Source organism: Equus asinus, chromosome 9 (genome assembly GCF_041296235.1).
Source record: "Equus asinus isolate D_3611 breed Donkey chromosome 9, EquAss-T2T_v2, whole genome shotgun sequence".
Classification (NCBI taxonomy): Eukaryota; Metazoa; Chordata; class Mammalia; order Perissodactyla; family Equidae; genus Equus; species Equus asinus.
In genome coordinates, this window is record NC_091798.1 from 14,137,615 (window position 1) to 14,160,549 (window position 22,935).

Sequence of the window (22,935 nt, forward strand, 5' to 3'; positions counted from 1 at the left end):
GGCCCAGTGCCAAAAAAAAGAAAAACTGCCACCAGCCTGATCACTCCTTGGCTCCTAAGAGTGAATGAGTCTCAATTGTGGGGCCCTGCTGGCCGAGCCCCTTTCCTGCCCGGTTCCTTCCCTCTCCCTCCTCTGCTGCCTCCTCCCTCCGGGCCCTCAGTCGCTCCAGCAAAGTTCCCAACTTAGTCGACATGACGCGCGGCGCAGCCAATGGGAGGCGGAGCTGGCGTTTTTGGGGGGGCGGGAGGGTTGGGCCCGCGTCTCCGGTGTCTGCCCTGCTCAGTGAATGGAGAGAGCGAGCGCCGGCCAGCTCACCCGGCCGCCCCGTGCCCCAGCCGCCGCCGCGCTCCCGAGCCCGGCCCCAAGCCGGACCTCCCCGGGCGCCGTGCCCCACTGCGCTCGCCCCAGGTCCCGGACCCGGCCCGCGCCCCGGTCCCGGGGCCAGCGGGCCCAGGGGGCGCTCCGCACCTGGGCACTCCGAGCGATGCGCAGCGGGGTAGCGCCGGCCCCGCCGATGGAGCTGCTGCCGCCGCCGCCGCCCGGCGCGCCCCGCTCCGCCCGCGCCCCGTGCGCCTGAGCGCCGAGCTCGCTCCTCCTCCGCGCCAACTCCACCGCCCACTCCCCAGGCCGCTCGTGCTCCCTGCGCGCCTCCCCGGGCTCCACGCGTCTTGCCCCGCCAAGGCAGCCTCCTCCGGGCCCGGGCCCCTGCACACCATGGCCCCCGGGCGGACAGGGGCCGGCGCCGCCGTGCGCGCCCGCCTGGCGCTGGCCTTGGCGCTGGCGAGCGTCCTGAGTGGGCCCCCAGCCACCGCCTGCCCCACCAAGTGTACCTGCTCTGCCGCCAGCGTGGACTGCCACGGGCTGGGCCTCCGGACGGTTCCCCGGGGTATCCCCCGCAACGCCGAGCGCCTGTGAGTACCCTCGCCCCGCCCCACCCGGGCCACCCACCTGGGTCCCACAGAGGGGCCCCAGGCACCAGATCCTTGCTATCCCCGTGGCCGCGCTGAATGCGGTCTTGGCTCTCATCCTCTCCTGGATCGGATCTTCACTCTGAGTTGGGGGTCTGTGGCTTTGGGCGGGTTCGGGGAGAGAGGTCTGGAAGCCCCCTGCGATAGGCGAAGAGCAGTGTCTTTCTGGGGGTGAGAGCTCCCGACTCAGGGCCCGCTGACAGCTTCCAAGGAGAACGCTGGCAGGAGGCGAGGGGAGGAGAGAACACCACAGCCAGTGAGGTCTTAGGGTGAGGCTAAGGGGTCCGCGCTCATTAAAGAGGGGGGCGAAGGAGAAAGCTGAAGGGTGATGGGGCGTCAGGGCACGGAGACAGGAGAGAGGGCCCAAGGCGACAGTGACCGGCTTGGAGATCAGCCGCTCTCTGGCTGCCCTTGCGAGGAAAGTTGAGAGTGTGCTTGAAGGTCTAACTTCTGAGGAACCTAACGAATTCAGAGTGGGTGCTTGCAAAACCCGCCGTGCCTGGAGCGCAGCCTCGGAGATACCAAGTTGCAGCCCGGGTGAATTTTTTATGGCTGGGTTATAAATGCCTCCCCAAACGGGCCGGAGAATGGAAATGCTGACAGCCCTTTAAATGAGACCGAGCGCTATAATCTTACAAACCGCACTCAGCCTCGATCCCGGGCTTGGCAGCGAGAGGAGAGGCGCTTGGAGAGTGGGGTGGATTGACCCTCGTTTTAACCCCAATTGTGCAACCAAATATTTACTTTTCATATGTCAACGTTTTGGAAACATTTATCATTTTGATCCTCGGACTAAATTCAAAACTTGGACTCAGGGGTGGGCTTTTCCTAGCCCGCAGTTGGGGAGTGGGGAAGGAGCGAGAATTGGAGGGGGCTGGAAAGCCTGGGAACACAGCCCAGAAGTGGGTGAGCGTTTGCTCTGGTGTGCTAGACTTCTCCGCCTTGTTCTGCCCCTTCCCCACATGTGTGAGGGGTAGGTGTGTGGGTCTTCCATTCCGCCTTCTTGACTGGAAGCTTCTTACACTGGGAGCAAGTGGCATGAGTCTCCGATGAATTGTCCCTGAGTGTGTTATTCCTGTTAATCACTGCCTGTCACCCCACCTCTCTCCTGCTCACTCTTTATATGTCCCTGGGCGGACGCTCAGTAGAACTGCCATCCCTTTTCCTGGAGCTTTCCTTTGGCTCAAAACATTTTTTTTCGAGTGTATGATTATTGTGTGTGGTTGAACCATGCAATTCTAGAGAGTTGGAGCTGAACTTTCATTAACACAGAGAGAAAACCAGCCTCAGAAATGTGAAATGACTTGCCCAAGGTCACACAGCAAGTTGATGACAATAAAGGGCCAGAATCCAGGTTTCCACCACTTAATTCAGACATTATATTTTACCATACTAGTGAAAAACTTGTTTTGGTAGCATTTTTGGATGCCTATAACTCAAAAACTAAATTCCCCTCCCTCCCCTACTAGGGCCAGCCACATGAGTTAGTGAAATAATAACTGAGGCTAATGTTTAATGAATGCTTACCGAGCCTTGATTTGTTTACGGGTGTTATCTCATTGAATCTCTACAACAGTCTTATTAGTTACATAGGTAATGCTTATTGGTCCACTTTACAGTTAAGCCATCTTGTCATTTGCTCAAGGTCGTATAGCTAGTTAAGTCTTTGAATTTCAGCATGTCTGGCTCCTGAGTCCATAGCTCCTACCTCTCTGCTGGACATCCTTCAAACAAGCATCAGTTTGGGCTAGGATCTATAAGCAGACAGTCCTGGGAAGGTTCTCGCTGGGCTCCGGTCTTAGAATACCAGTCTTAGGATAGGCTGCTGTTGCTGCGCCTTTGGGTGCGCCCTGCAAACATCAGCTTGCTTTGACATTAGCTCTCCTATTTAGGGTCTTGGGGCTATGTCTCTCTCATCTTCAAAATCATCTTGCATGTTTGGGAAATCGAGGAGAGTGGGCCCTACTCCTTCTGGCATGGAGAGAGTCTTCGAAAGCTGTAGGCATGGCACTGCAGCCAGCACACCACTGGCCGCCTCCCCCAGGAGCCCTAGGCAGCTTGGGGCTGCCCTTCTACTCCACAACTGAAGACACTGGGTGGAGACTGGAGTCCTGGGCATTCCCACGGGCCCCCTGCTGCAGTCGTGGTCACTGGCGGGCAATGGCAGAGTAGGAAGTCCTTTGGAATATCTGAGTCTCATCTGCCTTGCTTCTGGTCACTGGTGCTGCTTTGGCTCAGGTGCATGGGGGCCATGAGGCTGCCAAGGCCGGCTCCTCAGCTCCTCATTCTAGTCTCCTTCCTCCCCAGGAGAGGGGGCAGTCTTCAGAAGCAAGCTGGGTCAGGATGAGCACAGGGGTTAAGAGCAGCCCACCAATGGTCCTTCATCGCCCCTCACCCTGTCTCCGTCAACTCAGATGTAACATTTCAATTCTGCAAACTCTTGGGGGGATATTTGGCATGTCTAAGCTGTGCTAAGGATTTCTTTAGGGAGGAATTTCTCATTCATTCCTCCCTTCATTCATTTGACAAACATTACTTGAGCTTCTACTGCATTCCAGTAACTGTGTATAAAATCACTGCATATACAGAAGAAAACCAGCAATTCAACTTAAAGAATGTAAGCAAAGGACGGAGAAGGCAACTTCCTCTGGTGAGCCTCTTTGACTTCCCAGGGCTTATTTTTTCATGGGGTCTAAGTTTTGTCAGCACTGCCTCGGATGCTCGGGACCTTTCTAAAATCCAGTTTTCTGATCTCAAGTGTTTATGTTATGGTTTATAACAAAGAAGCAGCATTTTCTCCCTCTTCATTCCTGCTGCGCTACCTACCAAAGAGGCTTTTATGAAGGGATGTGTGTATGTGTGTGTGTGTGTGTGTGTGTGTGTGTATAGTTGTTTCTCTAGGTGTTTTTGACTTCTGAGACCTCATCCGCTCACGGTCCGCCATTCAGGAGAAGCTGCGTGGGGATAATGTGGTCACCCTTTGGACTTTGCTTCAGGCCTGGAGTGGGGCCTGTTAAATTGTTCATAATTAAGCTGGTGTCAGAGTTGGGGGTCTGTGTTCCAGCTTCTTCTCCAGAATGTCAGCGCATCACACAGAAAGAGAAACTCTCTGTCGTTTATAAACTACTGACAATTTTTTTTGCACTCAATGAGGAGGTGACACCCATGAGAAAGCTAAATAAACATAGAGGAGAACTCAGTGTAATTTATTATCCGTGCAGCAGAGTTAGAGGACAAGAGGAGAGGAAGTGAATGGCGGTGCCTGAGACAAAACATTTACCATGGAGCGCAGAGTAAACAGATGTTGCATTTACCCTTCTGAGTGCAAAAGGAGCCCACAGATGTAATTCTTCTCCAGCCACAATCTCGGCCTGGAAGAAGAGGAGACAGATGAAAATGAACTCTCACGTGGGGCCCCTTCTCCCCGTCCTGCCTCAAGGCAGGCGGAGGCCCGCTTCTCGCCTGTGGCGAGGTGGTGGCCTGAACAGCGGAGTGGGGCAGGAGTGGACATCTTTGGTTTTTCACTTGGCTCTGGAACATGCTGGAGACTGCTGTATTTAAATAAACATTTCCTGTTTGCGAAGGAAAACGGGCGAAAGGCTGAAACGTGAGAATGTGGTAACTTAATTTTCTCCATCACTCCAGATGACGGCAAGCTTCGCCGGTGGTTGGGTCCAATAAAAACCGACACCGTGTCATAGGCTTTCCCTTACTTGACCACAGAGGTCCCGAGGTCAAGTGGGAGACTTTCCAAGATGCTCAACAGCCAGGCTCTGCGTCCTGGTACTCTCAGCCCTCAGGGCCAGCTCAGAGGACCAGGGGCAAGCTGGTGAATCATGGGGCCAATCTGGGCTGACAACAGTGAGGTGGCCTTTCAGGGAAGCAAAGTGCTCTCTAGCTTGACATGAGCAGCTGAGTGCACCTGCCTCCAGTATGCTGTGCAACTCTAAACAGATTGCTTTTCCTCTCTGGGCCTCATTTTCCTGAAAGTAGAATTCTAGGATAAATGGTTTTCTGTGTATAGTCTGCAGTTCACTGGTGAACTGTCACGGTCCATTTCCCCAGTGCCTAGAATAGGGCCTGGTACATAGTAGGTTTTCCACAAGTACGTGTTGAATAAATGATGAATCTCAAAAATACAAATCTTTCTTTAGTTCTTATAAGTGAAAGATGGACAATTATAGATTTGCATTTTTATGTATGGCTAAGGGCTACTTACTAATAACCTATTACATGAGTTATTAAGGGTTTTGAAAATTTGGCTTTCATGAACTAAAATTATTGCCTTCCTAGTGTTACCAAGGACTCCTAATGAGTGATCCACGCTGGAGTCTGGTTGCCAGGCGTTGCTTAGCAACCTTGCAAAACTCCTACTGTGCACATGCCCCTGAAAAGAGCTAGAAATCTTGAACACTTAAACCGTAGGACTTTCTAATCAGGCACTCATCAGCTCCATCCTGCGCTCTCTGCGGTTTTTGATTGCTGCTCTTCTTGTATTAATTGATGTATTTGTAGGATCATTATTAAGTTTTGCTTTTGCCGATCATCTGGGTCTTAAATTATTTCTGCATTTTTGCCATTTTGATTGTTGTTTTGTTTCTCTGCAGTTCTGTGTGCTGTCCCAGAGTTCTGTCTCCCCTGAAAGTGAGAACGATGGGTCTGAGAGTCGTGCGAGCTTTTGTGCTGACTGAGTGGGCTGTGGCAGGCAGGTGTCAGTGCCTGGTGGTCCAGACATGGGCTCTGGAGACAGACAGCTCTGGCTTGACTTCGGGCTCTGTTTTGTCTTTGCTGTGGCACCCAGGTGGGTTCCTCCCCTCCTCTAGGCAGCAGTCGATTTACTCCCTTGTACGGCCTTCCCACACCAGTGATCCAGGGGTGGTAGTTGCACTGGCCCTGTGGGAGTGTTGTGAACGGGCCCTGAGGCAATCCGTGGAATGCAGGCAGCACGGTGCCCAGCCCATTTTTTCTCCAGCTGCTCTTCCTTCCCCGTAACGTGTGCATAGTGAACGTTCCTCTTGGGGACGATTAAATGAAATAACGTGTACTAAGTGCTTATCACAGTACTGGCACATAGGCCTCCGCACACTAGTAGTGACAGCGACCATAGCTCTCATTTCCATTTCTTCATCTCAGGCCCCATCCAGCTGCAAGGTTTGAGATGCCCATGGTAAATGTGCCCTCTCGAGGCCACTTCCTTGCCTGCACATAGACTGTGCCCAACACTCTCGTGCCTGGCCCCCTCCCCCCACCTCTCCAGCTAAGCCCAGGTTGTCCTCTGTTCCATGAAAAGGGGATTATGGTTGAAGTGGTTTATATCTTTTCCATGGGCGTGCTGCTTTGTGGTCTATTTAAATAAGGAATGCATTTTATTTATTTATTTTTGGAGGTTAATTTTCATGGGGAATTTTTGGCCCTGACTTTTTTTTTTTCAATTCTCGTTCCTCCTGCCTTTCCCTAAATACCTCCTTTTACTGACTTCCCATGTCCGCCTCCGTTACTGCTTTTACTTGAAACAGCTGTATTTACTAGCTTGCTCCACCCTCATTATGTAAGGTGGTCTTAACCCTTTTTAGAACTGCTGGAGAGAAAACCACAAGGCTTCTCCGGCGAGCGTTTCTGGAGCACCACTGATACCAGGTGGGACAGATGCAGAGGGCGCCTGCTGTGGTGCCCCGTGCTGAGTTTTCAAGGCTCTCGGTGATTCGTCATTCTCCATCCTTAGAGTGAAATCAGCCTTGCCCAGGTGGGAAGAGCTCACAGTAGGGATCCTCTGCTGCTCTGTTCTGAAGACCTGGACTGTGTTTTGTAACTACTGTTATTGCTGGTCTGCCAAAGCCTATACTTTCCTTCCCACTCGCTGTGGTCTTCCGAGTTCTGTTGCCAGCACAGTATTTGATACAGCCGTTCCCTGGGAAGCATTGGTCGAGGGGTGTGTGATTCAAAATCTCCAGCACTGAGTGGCTTGGGAGGTGGGAAAAGTGATGATCTTTGTGGGTAGCTGTGTAGACTCCAGACCCAGACAGGGTTCACATCCTGGCTTTACCACTTATGAGCTGGGTGACCTCGCTCTCCTCATTTGTAAAATAGGAATAATAAAAGTACCCCCTTCATAGAATGCTATGAGTGCTGAATTAACTCACATAGACTGCCCGGATCAGTAAGCATCCCCCGTGAATATTCCTATCGTTATTACTATCATAATTCCTACTGGCCGTAGTCATCCTTCCAGAGCATGCTCAAGATAAAACCTGATTAGGAAAAACATGAATCGTCAGGGTCGAAAGGGGTCCTCTTGTCCAAGTTCCAACCATGTGCAGGTTGATCTTCCACCAACATAATTTTGGGGAAAATGGTCCTTCTCTTTTGCTTGATTACATCCAGTGATGAGGAACTCAGTTCTTCCTAAAGCAATTTATCCTATTTTAAAAACCGTACTGAGGAGAAATTTTTCTTTGTTTGGAGGTTGAGCCTGTCTTTCATTGCTTGTTATTACACAGAGCAAGTATAATTCTTTTCCCGAATGATAGGATTTCAAAAATCTTATTGCTGTTATGTTTCTCACCACCCACTTACCCAAGTCTTCCGCAAACTTTGATAATTACCTCGACTATTCTGTGCGTGTTAGACTTGAACGCAGGCCCTCTCCCCGTTCCTGGTGACCTTCCTCCAAATAGGGTTCCAATCTTCTTTGCCTCATATTAGAGTGAGACCTGCCGCTCCCTCACCAGCTTGACCTCTCTCAGTGCGTTCTACAGGGACATTTCACTTGGGACAGCCACCTGCCTGGCCTGGCTCATTTTGACCAGGCTGTTCACTGCATCCCCAGTGTCTGCCCAGCACTCCCTGCTGTTGGTCCTATTTTTCCCCCATCCTGCACGTGTGCGGTTGACTCTTGAGAGTCTAAGTGCAACACTTTGCATTTATCCTAATTAAATTTTGGCCAATAGTTTCATTTCATCAGCTTTTCAGGAAGAGTTTCTAGTTTTATTTTCTTATCTAGCATATTACTCTCCCTCTCCCGATTTCCTCTGCAATTTTAGCCATCTTGCCCTATGGATCTTTATCCAGGTTGTCAGGATAATCAGCAGAGTCCTCTCTGCTTTTTTCGAAGTCGTTCTAAGGTCTGGGGTGCAGATTATGTATATATACTGTCCTGTTCTGTCTGGCTGAGGTGGATGAAAATGTTGAGGTCTTGTTGGCCTGTGGCGTCTTCTTTCCCTGGGCTTCTGTTCATATTTTCCCTGGAGTGATTTCCTATTAATGCTTAATTTCTCTGTTTGTTGAATTGTCTGTAAACTCTTGGTTTCTCATAGCGCTTTCCGTCATGACTTTAGCTTCCCCCTTGCCCTGTTAGGATGCAGCCCCACCAGCATGGGAATGTGGTGTGTGTAGGTGTGTGTGTGTTATTCTCTCCTGTAAAGTGTTTTAGCCTGAGAATTCTGTTAGTAGCTGCGCTCAGCTGGGAAGCCTCAGTTTCTCAAAGGGATTTCTCTTAACATCTTGGGGTGCCCACTGGCACAGGGTACATATGCTTGAGTAGGGCTGGGAATGAATGCGATGGAGGTTGAAGCATAGAGGACTCTCCCCAGAGCTCCATAAATAATAATAATAATGACAGAAACAATCACCACCGCCACAACAGCTCCCATTTATTGAGCCCCTCTTTGTGCCTGGCACTGCTCTCACACTTTACGTGCATGGACTCAATTAATCTACCAATCACGCGAGGCAGGGACTCATACTGTCCTCGTTTTACAGATGAGGAAACTGAGTCAGAGAGTGAAGTCACTTCCCCAGGTAGGAGCAGTGGAGTCAGGGTTCATCCAGGCAGTCTGGTGTCAGGTCTGTGCTCCAACCACTGGTCATGTCATTTCTGCCAAAGTTTTTATGTCACCCTCTTCTCTGTCTTCCAAACCCAGTTCTCAGAGAACAACCAGAAGAAATAAAAAAACAGAAAACCTCACTGAGTTCCAGTTGAATCAGGGAACACCTGTTCAAAGGAAGGCACCCCAGGAGGAATGCCAGAGCTATGTTCTGGACGCCTGGCCAAACAGCCATGTCCAGTTAGGGGAGTAGGTGGCATTCAGATTGGAGCTTGAGGATGAGTAGGGTTCCCGTAGGTGGTAATGAGAACGTGATACAGATTTGCAGAAGTTCACAGTTACACGGAACCTATGAGACCCAGAGCCCAATAGAAAATGATAGGACCTGTGTTTTAGGAAGTTTCATCAAACAGAGGTGTTTAGAACCGAATCCAGTAGGTCAAGTCTTAGGAAAACTATCACCAGGGTTATGTGGCTGATTATTGTTTTTATTTTGAATTTGAGGGGATAAACCATCCAAGAACAGTTCTGATGGGTCTTCTTGACTAGTATTTTCCCTCACGAGTATCTGCTGACATTTTGGCAGAGAGCGTTTCCTTTCCAGTTAAATGCACTACTCACCTTCTCTCAGCCCTGATCCCTACCCTGAGAGCAGGTCCTTCTAGAACAGGATGCATATAAGATGCATACTGGCTGGAGTGGCCGTGACTTCACTTTTTGGGGCCTTCTCACTGCCTGTGTGGGCTCAGACTCCTCTTGTCCGAAACACCGGTCTGGGTTCCTGACCCCTGATTCATTCTGCATTTAGCAGCATTGTGGACTGTGATTCCTGAAAGTCTGCCAGCACATTTAACCACCCACCTTGACTCCCTCGAGTTTTTTGGCCTCCCTAGTTCCTGTCTGCTACCCAGCGTACCCACTCCTTGCTCCCCTGCCCTGTAGAATTAGTGTATGCCCTGACTGGGGCTGGTCTGCATGGTGTGGAATCCATGGTCCTCTTCTGTGAGGTTTGTGAATTTGACTGTAGACTTGGACATCTCTCCCTGAGCCTGAGCTGCACCTGGCTCCTGCCTTGATCCTTCCAGCTTGGCTTCTTGCCGTCTCCTGCCCTCCACGTAACCCTCTGTAGCCTCAGTACTGAATTTGGACTTCCACCATCTAAGCCTCAGGTCCTGAGATTGGATTTCAGGAGGCTCTCTGTGGCCTGGACCTTCATGGCCGTGTCCTGGAAACAACCTCAGACTTCCTCTTCATGGCCATCTGAAACCTTTTATGATGCCTAGGATCATAGGTAGGGGTGTTCTGGGGCTGGACTCTGTGAATGATGAATTACTTACAATGTGCTCCTGTGCTCCCTGCAACCCAAGCAGAGAATAGAGCAGATTGTTCTGTGATTGAAATGCTCAGCAATGTCAGTTTCATTGGAGAGCTGTCCTGCTCAGAAATGTGTTGCAGAAGTTTCTGGACTGCCTAGCACTTTCTGGACATTCTTTTTTTTTCCTTTTTTTTTTTGGTAAGGAAGATTGGCCCTGAGTTAACCTCTGTGCCGATTTTCCTCTATTTTGTATGTGGGATGCCACCACAGCATGGCTTGATGAGCGGTGTGTAGGTCTGTGCCAGAAATCCAAACCTGTGAACCCCAGGCTGCCAAAGTAGAGTGTACGAACTTTAACCACTCTGCCACCGAGCCAGCCCCTCTGACATTCTTTTTTTCTCCTCCCCATCTGCCCAGCTCTCTAATGTAGGTAGAAAAGTGTTTTGTAAATGGAATTTCTGAGTGCTATTAGTGAGAAACCAATGGGGAGTTCAATTGGATGTAACCTTAAATGAGTAAAAAGACCTAGGCGGAATCCTGGTTTCCATCATTTTTTTAAACTGCACGACCATGTAGGAGGATCTTTCCAAGTCTTAGTTGTCTCATATGTAACCTTTAGAATGGTAGGAATAACACTTCTCTCATGGGACTGATGCAGGGTTTAAATGAGATCAGATGTCTGCAAATGCCTCCTGAGTTTAGTGCTATGCAAGTACCTTAATGAGTCCACCCACCATGTCTGATTTTAACCACTAAATCCTGTATCTGAAGGATGATCAGGATTCATCTTCAAATCGTGCATTTACCGATGAGGAAACTGGGTGAGCTCCAGCACCTTGCTTGGAGTCGCCCATGTCCTGGGACTCTTACTCGGGGGATTTTTCCTTTTTGTTTTTTCCCACTTATCAAGACGCACCTTTTACAGATGCAGATATAGCCTCACACCAGGCCTGTCAGCAACCCAACCAGGTGGAGTTTAGAGGACTTTTTGCCTAACTGGGTGATTAAGAAGTGGCAGCGTACATGACAGTCAGACCAAAAAAGGGGCCCCGGGAAGGATGGAGTCATTGAAAGGAGCCATTTATAGAGTGCCTACTATGTGCCAGGAGCAATGATGAATAAAGCAAGTGAAATGTCCTCATAGTAGAACAACTCAAAATAATATGAAAATCAGTCTGAGCTGTCCCTTCCCACAAATGCCTGACAAGGCGGAGGCCACCGTGCTGGGTTCAGAGAGACTTATAGGGTGGGGGCGAAATGCTAGAACAATGGAAGATGAGACACTAAGCCCTCAGGAACCACTGATGAAAGCAAGCCCCGCTCATCCCTTTTAGTGGGTACAGATACGTAGGAAAACTCACATATCATTTAAAAAAAAATAGTAGAAGTGAAATTAAAAAAAGAAAATATTAATCTGAGAACAATTGTATCCAAGAAAGCATTCAAGTATGCCTCCGCAGCTAGCTGGCAAACAGCACAAGTTCTGCATTTTATTAGAGTCCTAACTCTGTGTAGAATACTGACCTTATTTGAGAAGCATTTCATAAACACTGACACACAGCACAGCGGCGTCTGAGGCCAGGAGGAGATACAGGGCCTCCTTTGGGTTCCTCCTTTGGCTGTTCCACCTGTATCTAGACCACTGGACATTGTTTCCCTGGGGTGTTAATTCCGTTATTCTTCTCTCTTACGTCTCACTGAGCAGGTAGGGATTTTCCCAGGGGAAAATGAGGGAGGGGGCTTTGGATTGACAATTGCCCTTTGGGCAGGGTTTGCCTAGGTGTGGGGTAGGCTATGGGGAGGCCTTGGCTTGGAAGGGAAGGGTCTGAGAACTTTAATTTGGCCAGGTTTCTTTCTGGACTTCTCTCTTGTGCCTGGAGACCTGTGATGTGTCTGTGCACAGGGAGGTGCTCCTCAGGCAGCGTTCACTTCGTTCTTTGGAATAGGAGACCTGAGGCTTTCAAGAGCCCCGAGAAACGCATGCATTACATCTCCTCCTACTAGAAGTTGGCACTTTTCTTTCCATCTGCTCCCAGCTTACAAGTTCTGAATTTCTGCCATGCAACTTGCTTGTGTCCCTCCCCCTCTTGTCTCCTTCCCGAGCCAAGCGATTTTCAGGCTTTGGAGGCATCTCTGGAGATCATCTGGTCTACCTCCTCGCACTGATCTCAGCGCACCTGGACAGGTGAACGTCTTAGGGCAGTAACAGGAGGGACCTGAGCTTTGTGAGCTGCCCTCCTGAGAAGTTTGCCCTGCTTTCATTTCAGCCTCCCTCACAGCACTTGGTCTTCAGTAAAGATCCCTCAGAGCCGTAGGAAGCATCTGCAACCTGGGACGCTAGGGAGACAGAGGAGGGACCAAATCTAGTACAAAAAGAAGGAATGATGTAGAGCCAGGGGGGAGAGGCTCCAGATGAGGACTTTAGAGGGAGATCACATCCCAAGGGTCCTACGCACCACAGTAGGTTATTTAGGGTCCAGAAAGGGAAGATCCCAGATGGGGAAAATGGCAAGGGAAGGAACGCTGGGAAGAAGGACTGGAGCAGGGATCCAAACTGGGAAGGCCAATTGCTCCAGGGGAGTTTTTAACGATGCTAGTGGTCCCCCCCTCTAATTACTTCATGCCACAAGATGGTAACCAATCTGCTCTGTTTAGGCGTACGTTTTAATACTTTCTGAAACATTTCCCATAAGCTTCCTCCTGCCGTGTGCCCTCCTTGTATGTTCTAGAAATTTTGCAGAGACCTAAATCTCCTCTGGGTTCCTTCCTGACTGGAGCTGCATGCTGATTTGAGCCATATTCAGCCAGGAAACCCTCTTCCTGTCTTTAAAACAAGAAACATCTCCTTCCGAGAAGACTACACTGAGGTTTTCTTTGTCTGTGTTGCTAACGAACAAAGAGGCCCCATTGCAAAACAGCATTTCACGAGCAGAGCGGGGCTGATAGCACCTCCTGCCAAATGTGACTGTGTGTAGTTGTGTGGGGGGAAAACAGCTTTGTCAAGAGGAGGGCCGAGGGAGGCAGCTCTGGGGAATTTTTAGCCACTGCAGCGTGGTGCGGTGGAAAGAATGCTTGCCTGGGAATTTGGAGACCTGGCTGTACCTCTCAACACACCGTGTGACCTTGGACAAGTCACTTGACCTCTCTGGGCCTCAGTTTCTTCGTCTTTAAAGGGGATAAAGGGAACAGACTGGATGATCTCCAAGGATCCTTTCAGCCCTGTGCATCCTCACTTCTGGGGGCTGGGTTTAGACCTGAGCCAACATCCAACTAACCCAAGGGACTTTCTCGAGGCAATAGAGAGGCCAGGACAGCTGCTTCGGGGAGTGGCTGGTCCTTGATTAAGGCTCAAATAATTAGCTCAGCTCCACAGTAAGCCTTCTGAAATTAAGAAAGAAAATGATGTTTAGTTTCAAAAATAGCAGTCGGCGTTTCTTAAAACTGATCGGCTTTGGGATTTGTAGACTTGGAGGAGGGATGTGATTTCCCTTCCTGTGTAGCAGAGTGGTCTGGGGTATTGACCCTGGCGTTCGTGTGACCTGGGCTGGAATGCCGTCCCTAGCTAGGTAATCTTGAGCATGTTCTTTGACAGTCACCTGCTTTTTTGGGCTGCTGGGAGGATCAAACGAGGTAACACATGGCAGGCTTAGAGTGTAGTGCCTGGTCTTGAGTAATCACTCAAAAAGCCGTTATTCTGATTACCTATTGCTGCTTAACAAACCACCTCAAAACTTAGTGTTGTAAAGCCATGAGCATTTTGTTACGCTCCATTCTCCTTTGGGTTAGGGTTTTGGACGTAGCTCAGTAAGGATGTCTGGTCTCTGCTCCCTGAGGTGTGAGGCATCAGCTGGAGAGTATGGGAATGACTGGAGGAGGCTGGAATGGCTGGGCTAGAATCGTCTGCAGACTGTTCACTCACATGTCACGTACTTGGGCTGGTTCGCTTGAAGGCTGAGCTCAGCTGGGCTGTTGATCCGGGTGCCCACATGTGCCCTCTCTATGGGGCTTGAGCTTCCTTGCAGCGTGGTGGCCTTAGAGTAGTCTACCTTCTTACATGGAGGTTTAAAGCTCCAGGAACAGTTGTGCCTGTAAACAACCCAGAGCAAAACTTTGTAAACGAAGTTGCAGGGCTTTTTATGAACTAGCCTTAGAAATCACAAAGTATCCCTTCTGCTGTTTTCTATGTTCCAAGCTAGCCTGGAATCAAGGCTAGGGGCCACCTCTTGAAAGGAGAAGTCCCAAAGACTTTGCAGCCCTATTTGTAAACCTCTGCAGCCATATAGTTATCATTGTTACTTTCTATACTATGTAACTAATCTCTCAACTAGATTAAAAGCTTCTTGAGGGCAGGAGCTATGCATTCCTCTTCAGGCTTAGTACAATGCTTGTGAAAATAAGACTAAGGCAACACATTTTTAAAGACCAAATTGGATTAGATCATCAGGAGATTTGGTGGAAAGACTCTGAGCTTTAAAGCCAAAGAGATTTGGATTAAAAAAATCTGTATTCAAAATGTACCCTTTGGTAAATTACTTGCCTTTCTAGACTCAGTTTTTTCATCCAAAAAAAATTGGAGACAGTAATACCTGCTTGATGATTGTTGTAAGAATTAGGGATAATACATGCAAAATGCCCAATACACAGTTGATGCTAATGTGCATTGTGAGGCATTGTGGCACTGTGGCAAGCACACAGATGCTTAAGTTAGATAGATCTGGTTTCAAATCCCATTGCTTACCGTTCTGTGACTACAGTAAGTCCTTTCATCTCTTTGAGTCTTAGGATCCTCATCTGTAAAATGGATATAATAGTAAATTCCTTCTAGGGTTATTGTAGGGATAAGAAATACATCATGTAAACCTTCCAGCTTGGTGCCTGACACATAATAGGGACTTGACACATACACCTGAAAATTGAGTAGCCGCAGTTAAAATTTATAGTTCTTTTGTTTATATGTTGATTCATCCATGAATTTGTGCATTGAATAATTGTTTATTTAATGCTAATAACTCACAATATCCTCATTTCTCAAGTCCCTGTATGCTAGGGTCTGTTGATGTCTAGATCTGGGAAGAGACTCTCATGGGATAGAGAACTGGCCGTTTGGTAAGGAGCTCAAGGGCCCAGGCCAGCTACTGGGGACAGTGCTCTATTTGAACACATCTGCAGTTGAGTTTTAATTGCTCCATTGGCTTTTGACCCCAGAGCGCCCCCTGGCTTCCTGGAGTTATGACCATTTTGCACACATATCCTCATGTCTCCTTTCCTTTTGGGGTCTGTCCTCTTCCTTGCTGCTGTAGGCAAGCATGCTAACTCTTACCTTGTGTCTGTTTTTGTTGTTGCTTTTTCTTTAAAGCATGGTTTTCCTGGTTCAAATTTGGCGAACTGTACCAGTCTTGTCTGTGTGGTGCCAAACCAGGACGCCAGGTTTAATTTTTCCAGGTAGTTTCTGGGACCTCAGGCTCTGATAGGAACCCTTGACTAGGAGGTCCTCTTTTTCTTCTCTAAGATCTCCCAAAAGCCCTGTTAGCCTTTTTTTAAGAATCTGGATAAACTGATAAAATACCTTGGCTTTGTCCTTAGAAATGATTTTGAGGCCATTCATGGCCACCTCCTCGGGTATCGTATTTCTTCTGAATGACCCTATCTATTTCAATGGTTTTGATTACACGGGCTTCTGGCATTTGCTGAGTTCTACTCGAGGATCATAGTGTACCTGTGAGACTGTCTTATGTCTTCTTGCTTTTGCAAGTCCCTCCATCTCCTTCATCATAGTGGACGTGTGTTGTGTTGGGCTGCCCAGGATTTAGTCTCTTCCCAACAGAATCTCATCTTCTGCACCCACAGGATACAGTCTGGTGGATTTGTAGTCAGGGACCTTGGCCTCTCCTAGTCAAGGGATGAGCTCATGACCCAAGCCAGGTCAATTGAGTGCTTCATCCCTGGAAATGGAATCTTGACCAGAGGGACAAAGAGATTGGACGTGATGGCCTACCATTTCATCTGACCACTTGTACAATGACCAGACATGCCTACTTTCCTATCCCCCAGACCCAACTGAAGTTGTAAGACTCCCACTGAATTCAGAAGTCGCGGATAGCCTTGTAGTGAATTGCCTTTTGCTCAAGTTCACAAACTTGCAACCAAATAACTGCGAAAGCCACAGACAGCAAACTTCTGGGGAGAAAGTGGCATAATGAGAAAGATTATGCCTGGCATTTGGAGAAAGTTAGACCCAAGTTTGAATCACAGTTTTACCATTCACCAGCTGGGTGCCCTTAGGCGAGTTCATTTTTCCGTTAGGATGTCAGCATCATTGTAAAATAAGGATAATGAGTCCTGAAACCCTGATTCTCAAACTTGACTGTGCATTAGAATCACCTGGGGAGATTTAAATATTACCGATGCCTGATGCCTGGGTCCTGTCCGCAGTGATTCTGATGTGATGATTTTGGGGTGCTTCCTGGAAGTTGTGATTTTATACAGCTCCCATGTACTTCTGCTGTGCAGCAGAGATTAAGAAAACTGACCTGAAGAAGTTCTTCAAATTATAGAGAATATTAAATGAGATGTTATGTAAAACACTTAGCATGATACAGGGGTTAATAAAAGTCAGTGTCTTCCTTTCTTAAGGTGAACTAGAATCACTTGCTTTTGCTTCTACCACAGTTTTCTTTGTTTGGAGTAGTCATAGCAATGCATGACAACCGTGGTGCAATATAACCCAGCTTATTTAGACCATTGAAGGTGAAGGCCAATGGTAAATGTAGCCAGAATTATAGAATATAAAAAATGTGATTGCTTTCACATTCATGGATAACTAGGACGAGTTCAACGATGCTTTGTGAGAGCATTCTATGGAGTAACTGCTTTAATGGATAGACGAAATTGATTTATAATTACCATGGCAACGCAAATTGGAGTAATGTCTTCCAGAGGGACCTGGGCCAGGACCCCAGAGGATTCTCTCCCAGATCTGCCCTACAGCTCCCTGAGTGACCTTGGCTCAGTTCATCTCTCAAGTCCTCAGTTTCCCCAGAGCCCATTTTGTAATCCATGCAGCTTCAACAGAATTTTTTAAGGAAGTATGTTGATGTGACAGTTGTTAAAACAATGACAAGAAGATTCTATTGGAAGCAGAGTGAAAGCAGGGTCTTGAGCCTCTTAGAGGAGATAATTATAGATGTTGGTTCCCCCATCCGCTGTCCCCCTCACCCCTACCCCAGCATCTCCTGTATCTTACTGTGTAGGAACCTATCCAAACCTCTATCTGTATAAAGTCCTTTCTATAAAGAGGACTCAAAGGGAAACCATCTAGCCCGGGGGTTCTCTACCTTGGTACTGTTGACATTTGGGACTGGGTTTTTTTGTTATGGGGTGCTATCCTGTTCATTTTAAGATATTTAGCAGCATCTTTAAACTCTCCTCACAAGATGCCAGTAGCACACCCCACCCCCCCTGCAGTCTGACAACTAAAAAATGTCTCCAGACATTGCCAAATGTCCCCTGGGGGATAGAATCACCTCCAGTTGAGAACCACTGCTCTAGCCCAATCTCAATGAAGTGTGTTTAAATTAATAAAGCAGCACAGGTGTTGTGTATGCATAGTAGTTAATCTCTATAGAGCCCTCAGAGAGTTTCTCAGATGACCCCCATAAGCCAGACAGCTATCAGGAATCCTTATACCCATTGTTACAGATGGGCATTCTGAGTTACAGAGAAGTTAATCGTAACAATAATAACTACAGCTACATTTATTGAGTATTTATTATGTGTTATGTGCATGGCTAAGTGCTGTATATATCCCATTGTCTCAATACTTACAATGACAGAGTTTGCAAACCAGTGGCCAGTAGGCCAAATTCAACCATCTAATGTGTTGTGCTTGGCTTACATGGAATTGTTTTTTTTAATGTCAACTTCTTGCCAACATTTTAAGATTGGGTGAATTCATATAAAAATCTATTTCTAGATTCTTTTATAAAAATTGAAAAATTTGGCAACAGGGGGTCAGCTTGGCTCTATGGCAGTAATTGACTGGCTTTTAGATGAGGCATGTATCCATTTCACCGCAGTCCACACCACTCCCCATTGTGACTCCAACTCTGAGACTGTGTATCAGCTGCCATTTGGCCTCATGATATTTTTATTTTACTCAGCCCGACTTCCCTCATTGATATTGTCTGCCTGGTTCCTCTAGGCTGTTGTATTTGTGGCTTCTTCCTTACACCAACACTGTGTTGCATATATTACTGTTCTCACTGTAAAGATGAGAAAACTGAGGCTCAACCAAAGGAAAGCTCTTATCCAAATTCACACAACAAATAAGCAGCAAAACTAGGAGAGGAATCTGAGTCTTACTGACCTGCCAGCATAGCCCTGCCTGGTATCACAGAGGAGCTGCTGGTAGTCTCCCTGCTTTCTGGAATGTTCTAGCCCAAGCTTCTAGATCTTATGGTTTCCTTGGAGAACCAAATCTCAGTGTCCTTTTGCTCACCAGGAAACCCACATGTCACCAGGATGAGAAGAGTGCCCTCTGAGTGTAGCTCCCAAGCTGTGTTTTTCCTGTGTCTGTGCCGCTCGTTGGTCCATGTCCAAGGGCTGCTCGCACACTCCCACGTAGCCGAGGGGCCAGCTGGTGTGTGTGCTTCTGCCTGAGACGAGGCCGCTCGCCTGCGGGGAGGATGTGATTGCTTTAGGAAATTAAGTGGGAGTGATTAATTAGGAAATGTACTGAGGACTCTGGAAAGAAATAGCAGAAAAGGAAAAAAAAAATTGGAACCCTAAATACAGAATGCTTCTAGCCACATGCCTAAGGATCCTGCGTTTGGTGGAAGTGAAAGCATTCAGGCCTGTTATTTCTGTTGCTGCCGCTTTGATACAGGCCCCTTGCATTAGGATGCTGGAAGGAACCATAAAATCAGCTGGCCCTTTCACCAAATGACACGTGAAGGCTCAGAAAGATACCAGGAGAAGCTGGCAGCTTAGCGAGAACAGCAGGGCTTGGGCCTCAGAAAGACCTGAGTTTGGATTGCTGATGCATCGTTGCTCGATGTGTAATCCTGGGCAGACCTCCGTGTCTTGGGCTTCTCACTGTGAAATCAAGGCAGCGTTGACTATTGCCAAGGGTTGTTGCAAGGAATTAGCGAACAAAGGCGTGCCCAGTGACTGGTAATATGGAATGTGTGCCAGGCACTCTTGTGGCACGTTGCTTGTGTTTTCTGAGGGTGGTTCTATTATTAGCTCATTTTATAGATGAAGAACAAAGACACGGAGAGGGTACATTATTTACTCAGTGTCCCATAGCTAGTAAGTGGCTGAGCCAAGTTTCCATTGCAGTCTGAGTCGATAATCCACGTTCCCAACCGCGAAGCAGGCTGCCTCTTGTGCATGTTATATAATGCATAGATGAGGTTATGTAATCAGTGAATAAAATAGGACATTTATGTGTGATATAATTTATATATAAATTATGTATTTATGTAAAATGCATGTATATAAAATTTATGTATATAAAATACATATGTATTTTTTATTTTCTATGAAATTTATGTGTCTAAAATAATTACTATATAAATGATATATATAATGCATTGTATTAGGTTAAACCCTATGGAATTGTCATTTCTGTTGGTAGAAAAGGTAGAATAGTAATTTCGTAGAGTTCATCCTAACATATGATGCATAAGTCACAGAAATTTCTCCTTCTCTCACCTTCTTTAGCAAGTTCCTAACTCTGAATCTCAGTGTCCTCCTCTGTAAAATGGGGCTGGCGTCCTAACGTGCTGCTGCTGTACCTGTCAGCAGACAGTGTGTGGACAGTGCCTAGCACAGTGCTCAGTAAATAGCATCTGTTGTTATTATCCGGTCACAGCCGCGGCTCCCCACACATCTGCAGGTGCCTGCTGGGTAATACTCCTCCCTTCATCCCCAGTGGCTTGGCTTTTGGTTTGAGGATTTCCATGTGCAGGAAAACTTTTAAGTTATAGGTGAAGTATTGGGCCCAGGAGCTCATTTTTATTCCATGGGACTTTGATATTTTTAATATGCTTCAATCTAACACAAGCTAATACCTGTGAGGCCAAGCCGAATGCTGTTCCCGTCTACGCACATGAGAATTGTGGTGCTGCCAGCGTGAAACACCACCCTGCCTGGCCTCGTGGCTCATTCCTTCTGTGCTTTCCCTCGGGTCCTCATGTGCAGCCCCCTGCTGTTCTTGCTCAATTTTTGGCTTGTCAGTCAACCTTCTCTTCAGAAACTCTATCCAACTCCAGTCTCATCAGTGTGTTTCAGTGAAAGTTCTTTCTGACTTCTTAGGGTTTGCGTTCCGGGTCTTTGCGGGAGAGCCATGGTGATGGCCCTACTCTCTCCCCAAACCATTTGTCAAAATGAGCTTGGAGAGACTGGTGGCATGACCCAGAAGAAACGGGGCTGAGTTTTTGTCTCCAATCCGGCCTGTGAGTGTGGATGGGTGTTCTTGGTCCTTCCAGTCAGCTTGGAAGATCATTAGGAAACTAGGTGATGACTCTGTCCTCATCTTGGAGCCCCTCCTGCTTTCCCAGGGTCTTGGGGATCAGAGGAAGAGCTGAAGGGGTGGAGGTTATTTGAGTCCGTGCACTAATGCTGGAGCTTCATTATGGTGAGAGCTAACTTTCACTGAGACCTCACCTTGTAACAGGCACTGTGCCAAATGCTTCTTATTGCTTCATTTAATCCTCTCACAAAAATAGGGTTAGGTCCAAGTTGAGGCACAGAGAGGATAAATAATTTGCCATGGTCACACATGTGACAAAAAGTAGACCTGCAGTTCAGGCTAGTCTGTTTGACTCACAGCTTTGGTGTCTTAACCACCCCACTCTGTAGCTTATAGTCTTTTTACTTTTGAAGTGCTACCAAGTGGGCTTCCCTGATTCTAAATCAGCAGGTTTTACTGATTCCTAAGTGTGGAAACAAATGCAGAAAGATGGTGCAGATGGTCCCTGAATTCAAGCCCCAGGATAGTTGATTTCAGTTGCTGCCTGGAGCTCTTTTGGGGGGCCTGGGCTTCCTCATGTGAGTTCCAAATCCTGTCCACAGGAGAGTCATGGAAGAGTTGTGCAGACATCAAGTCCAAGGACGTACTACAGTGCCATAAACACGAGAGCCCATTCATTCGTTCATTCATTCGACAGAGCTGTGCTCAGTACCTCCATGCGTGCCTGTGATGCTCTGCTGAACAGGTCATTTCTTACCTCACCAATTTGCTCTTACAAAAAATGACCTCATCACACCTACCGTGATGGCTATAATCAGGAAAACAAAACAAAAAAACAAAAAACAAGAAAATAACAAGTGTTGGCAAGGATGTAGAGAAATTAAAATGCAGGGTAAAATGGTGCAGCCACTCTGGAAAGCAGTATGGCGGTTCCTCAAAAAGTTAAGCATAGAATTACCATATGATCCAACAATGTCACTGCTAAGTTTACGCTCAGAAGAATTGAAAGCAGGGACTCAAACAGATACTTGTATGTCATTGCTCGTGGCAGCATTATTCCCAATAGCCAAAAAGGTGGAAACAACCCAAGTGCCCATTGATGAATGAATAAATCAAATGTGGTATATTCCTACAATGGAATGTCAATCAGCCTTAGAAAGGAAGGACGTTCTGATCCGTGCTACAAGAAAGATGAACCTTGAAAATACTATGTTAAGTGAAATAAGCCAGAGACAAAGGACAAATATTGCATTATTCCACTTTTGTGAAATGTGCAGAATAGGCAAATTCATAGAGAAAGAAAGTAAATTAGAGGTTCCAAGGGGCTGGGGGGAGTGGGAAATGGGACGTCAGTGCTTAATGGGTGCAGCATTTCTGTTTTACCTTTTGTAAAAAGCTAGTGCAGGGGCCGGCTGGGTGGCGCAGTGGTTAAGTGTGCATGTTTGGCTTCGGTGGCCTGGGGTTCGCCGGTTCGGATCCCGGGTACGGACATGGCGCCGTTTGTCAGGCCATGCTGTGGTAGGCGTCCCACATATAAAGTAGAGGAAGAGGGGCACAGATGTTAGCTCAGGGCCAGCCTTTCTCAGCAAAAGGAGGAGGATTGGCAGTAGTTAGCTCAGGGCTAATCTTCCTCAAAAATAAAAAAAAAAAAAGCTAGTGCAGATGGTTGCACACCATTGTGAATGTACTTGATGCCACTGAACTGTACACTGAAAAATGACAAATTTTATGTATATATATTTTGCCACAATTTTATAAAAAAGCAATCTCATCACAAGAGAAAAATTCTGCTTTGTAAAGGAGCAAAATCTTACAGAAATCCCTTTCTGATTTGTCTGAGCACCCAGCCCTTATACCCAGCACAGAGCCTGGCGTCTAGTAGATGCGCAGTTCTTTTTTTTGCTGAACCAAACTGGGATAGACTAATTCCATTTGTAGTTGAGTGCGGCAGTGAGGCTGTTGAGTGTACATTTTACTACCATGGCAACTGTGGAACACAAAGATGATAAATATGAAAATGCAGTTATATTTTTGGCAGGTGGGGTCAGCTGGAGGTAACATGGCCAGTTGCAGGTAAATATAAGATTTGAGAGAGAGAGAGAGTTGTTAGTAATTGTTATAAAAACTCAGAATCCCAATCAGGCTGTGTTGTCTTTGTTTGGGCTGAGAGCATCCAGGTGGCTCTTTGCACCAATTGAACCAAAGGGGTGAGAGGATGATGTCCAAGGTAGTATTGGACTCTAGGAATCTTTGTTAGAAGCTCTCGAGGGAAGACAGGAGGCCAACCACACTTCCTTCTGTTTATTCATGACACAGTTCGAATCCTCAAGAAGAGGCATTATGGGTCTACAGATC

The 22,935-nt window shown here is 47.4% G+C and overlaps 1 protein-coding gene across 1 annotated transcript in view; it reads left to right on the forward strand.

Moving 5' to 3' along the window:
- The first annotated feature begins 274 nt into the window (after positions 1–274).
- Positions 275–22,935, forward strand: part of SLIT3 (slit guidance ligand 3) — a 588,267-nt gene continuing 565,606 nt past the window's right edge. The window contains exon 1 of the mRNA XM_070517106.1: positions 275–911. Coding sequence (XP_070373207.1) covers positions 715–911 — 197 coding nt within the window. The 5' untranslated portion in view covers positions 275–714. The remainder of the gene's footprint in view (positions 912–22,935) is intronic.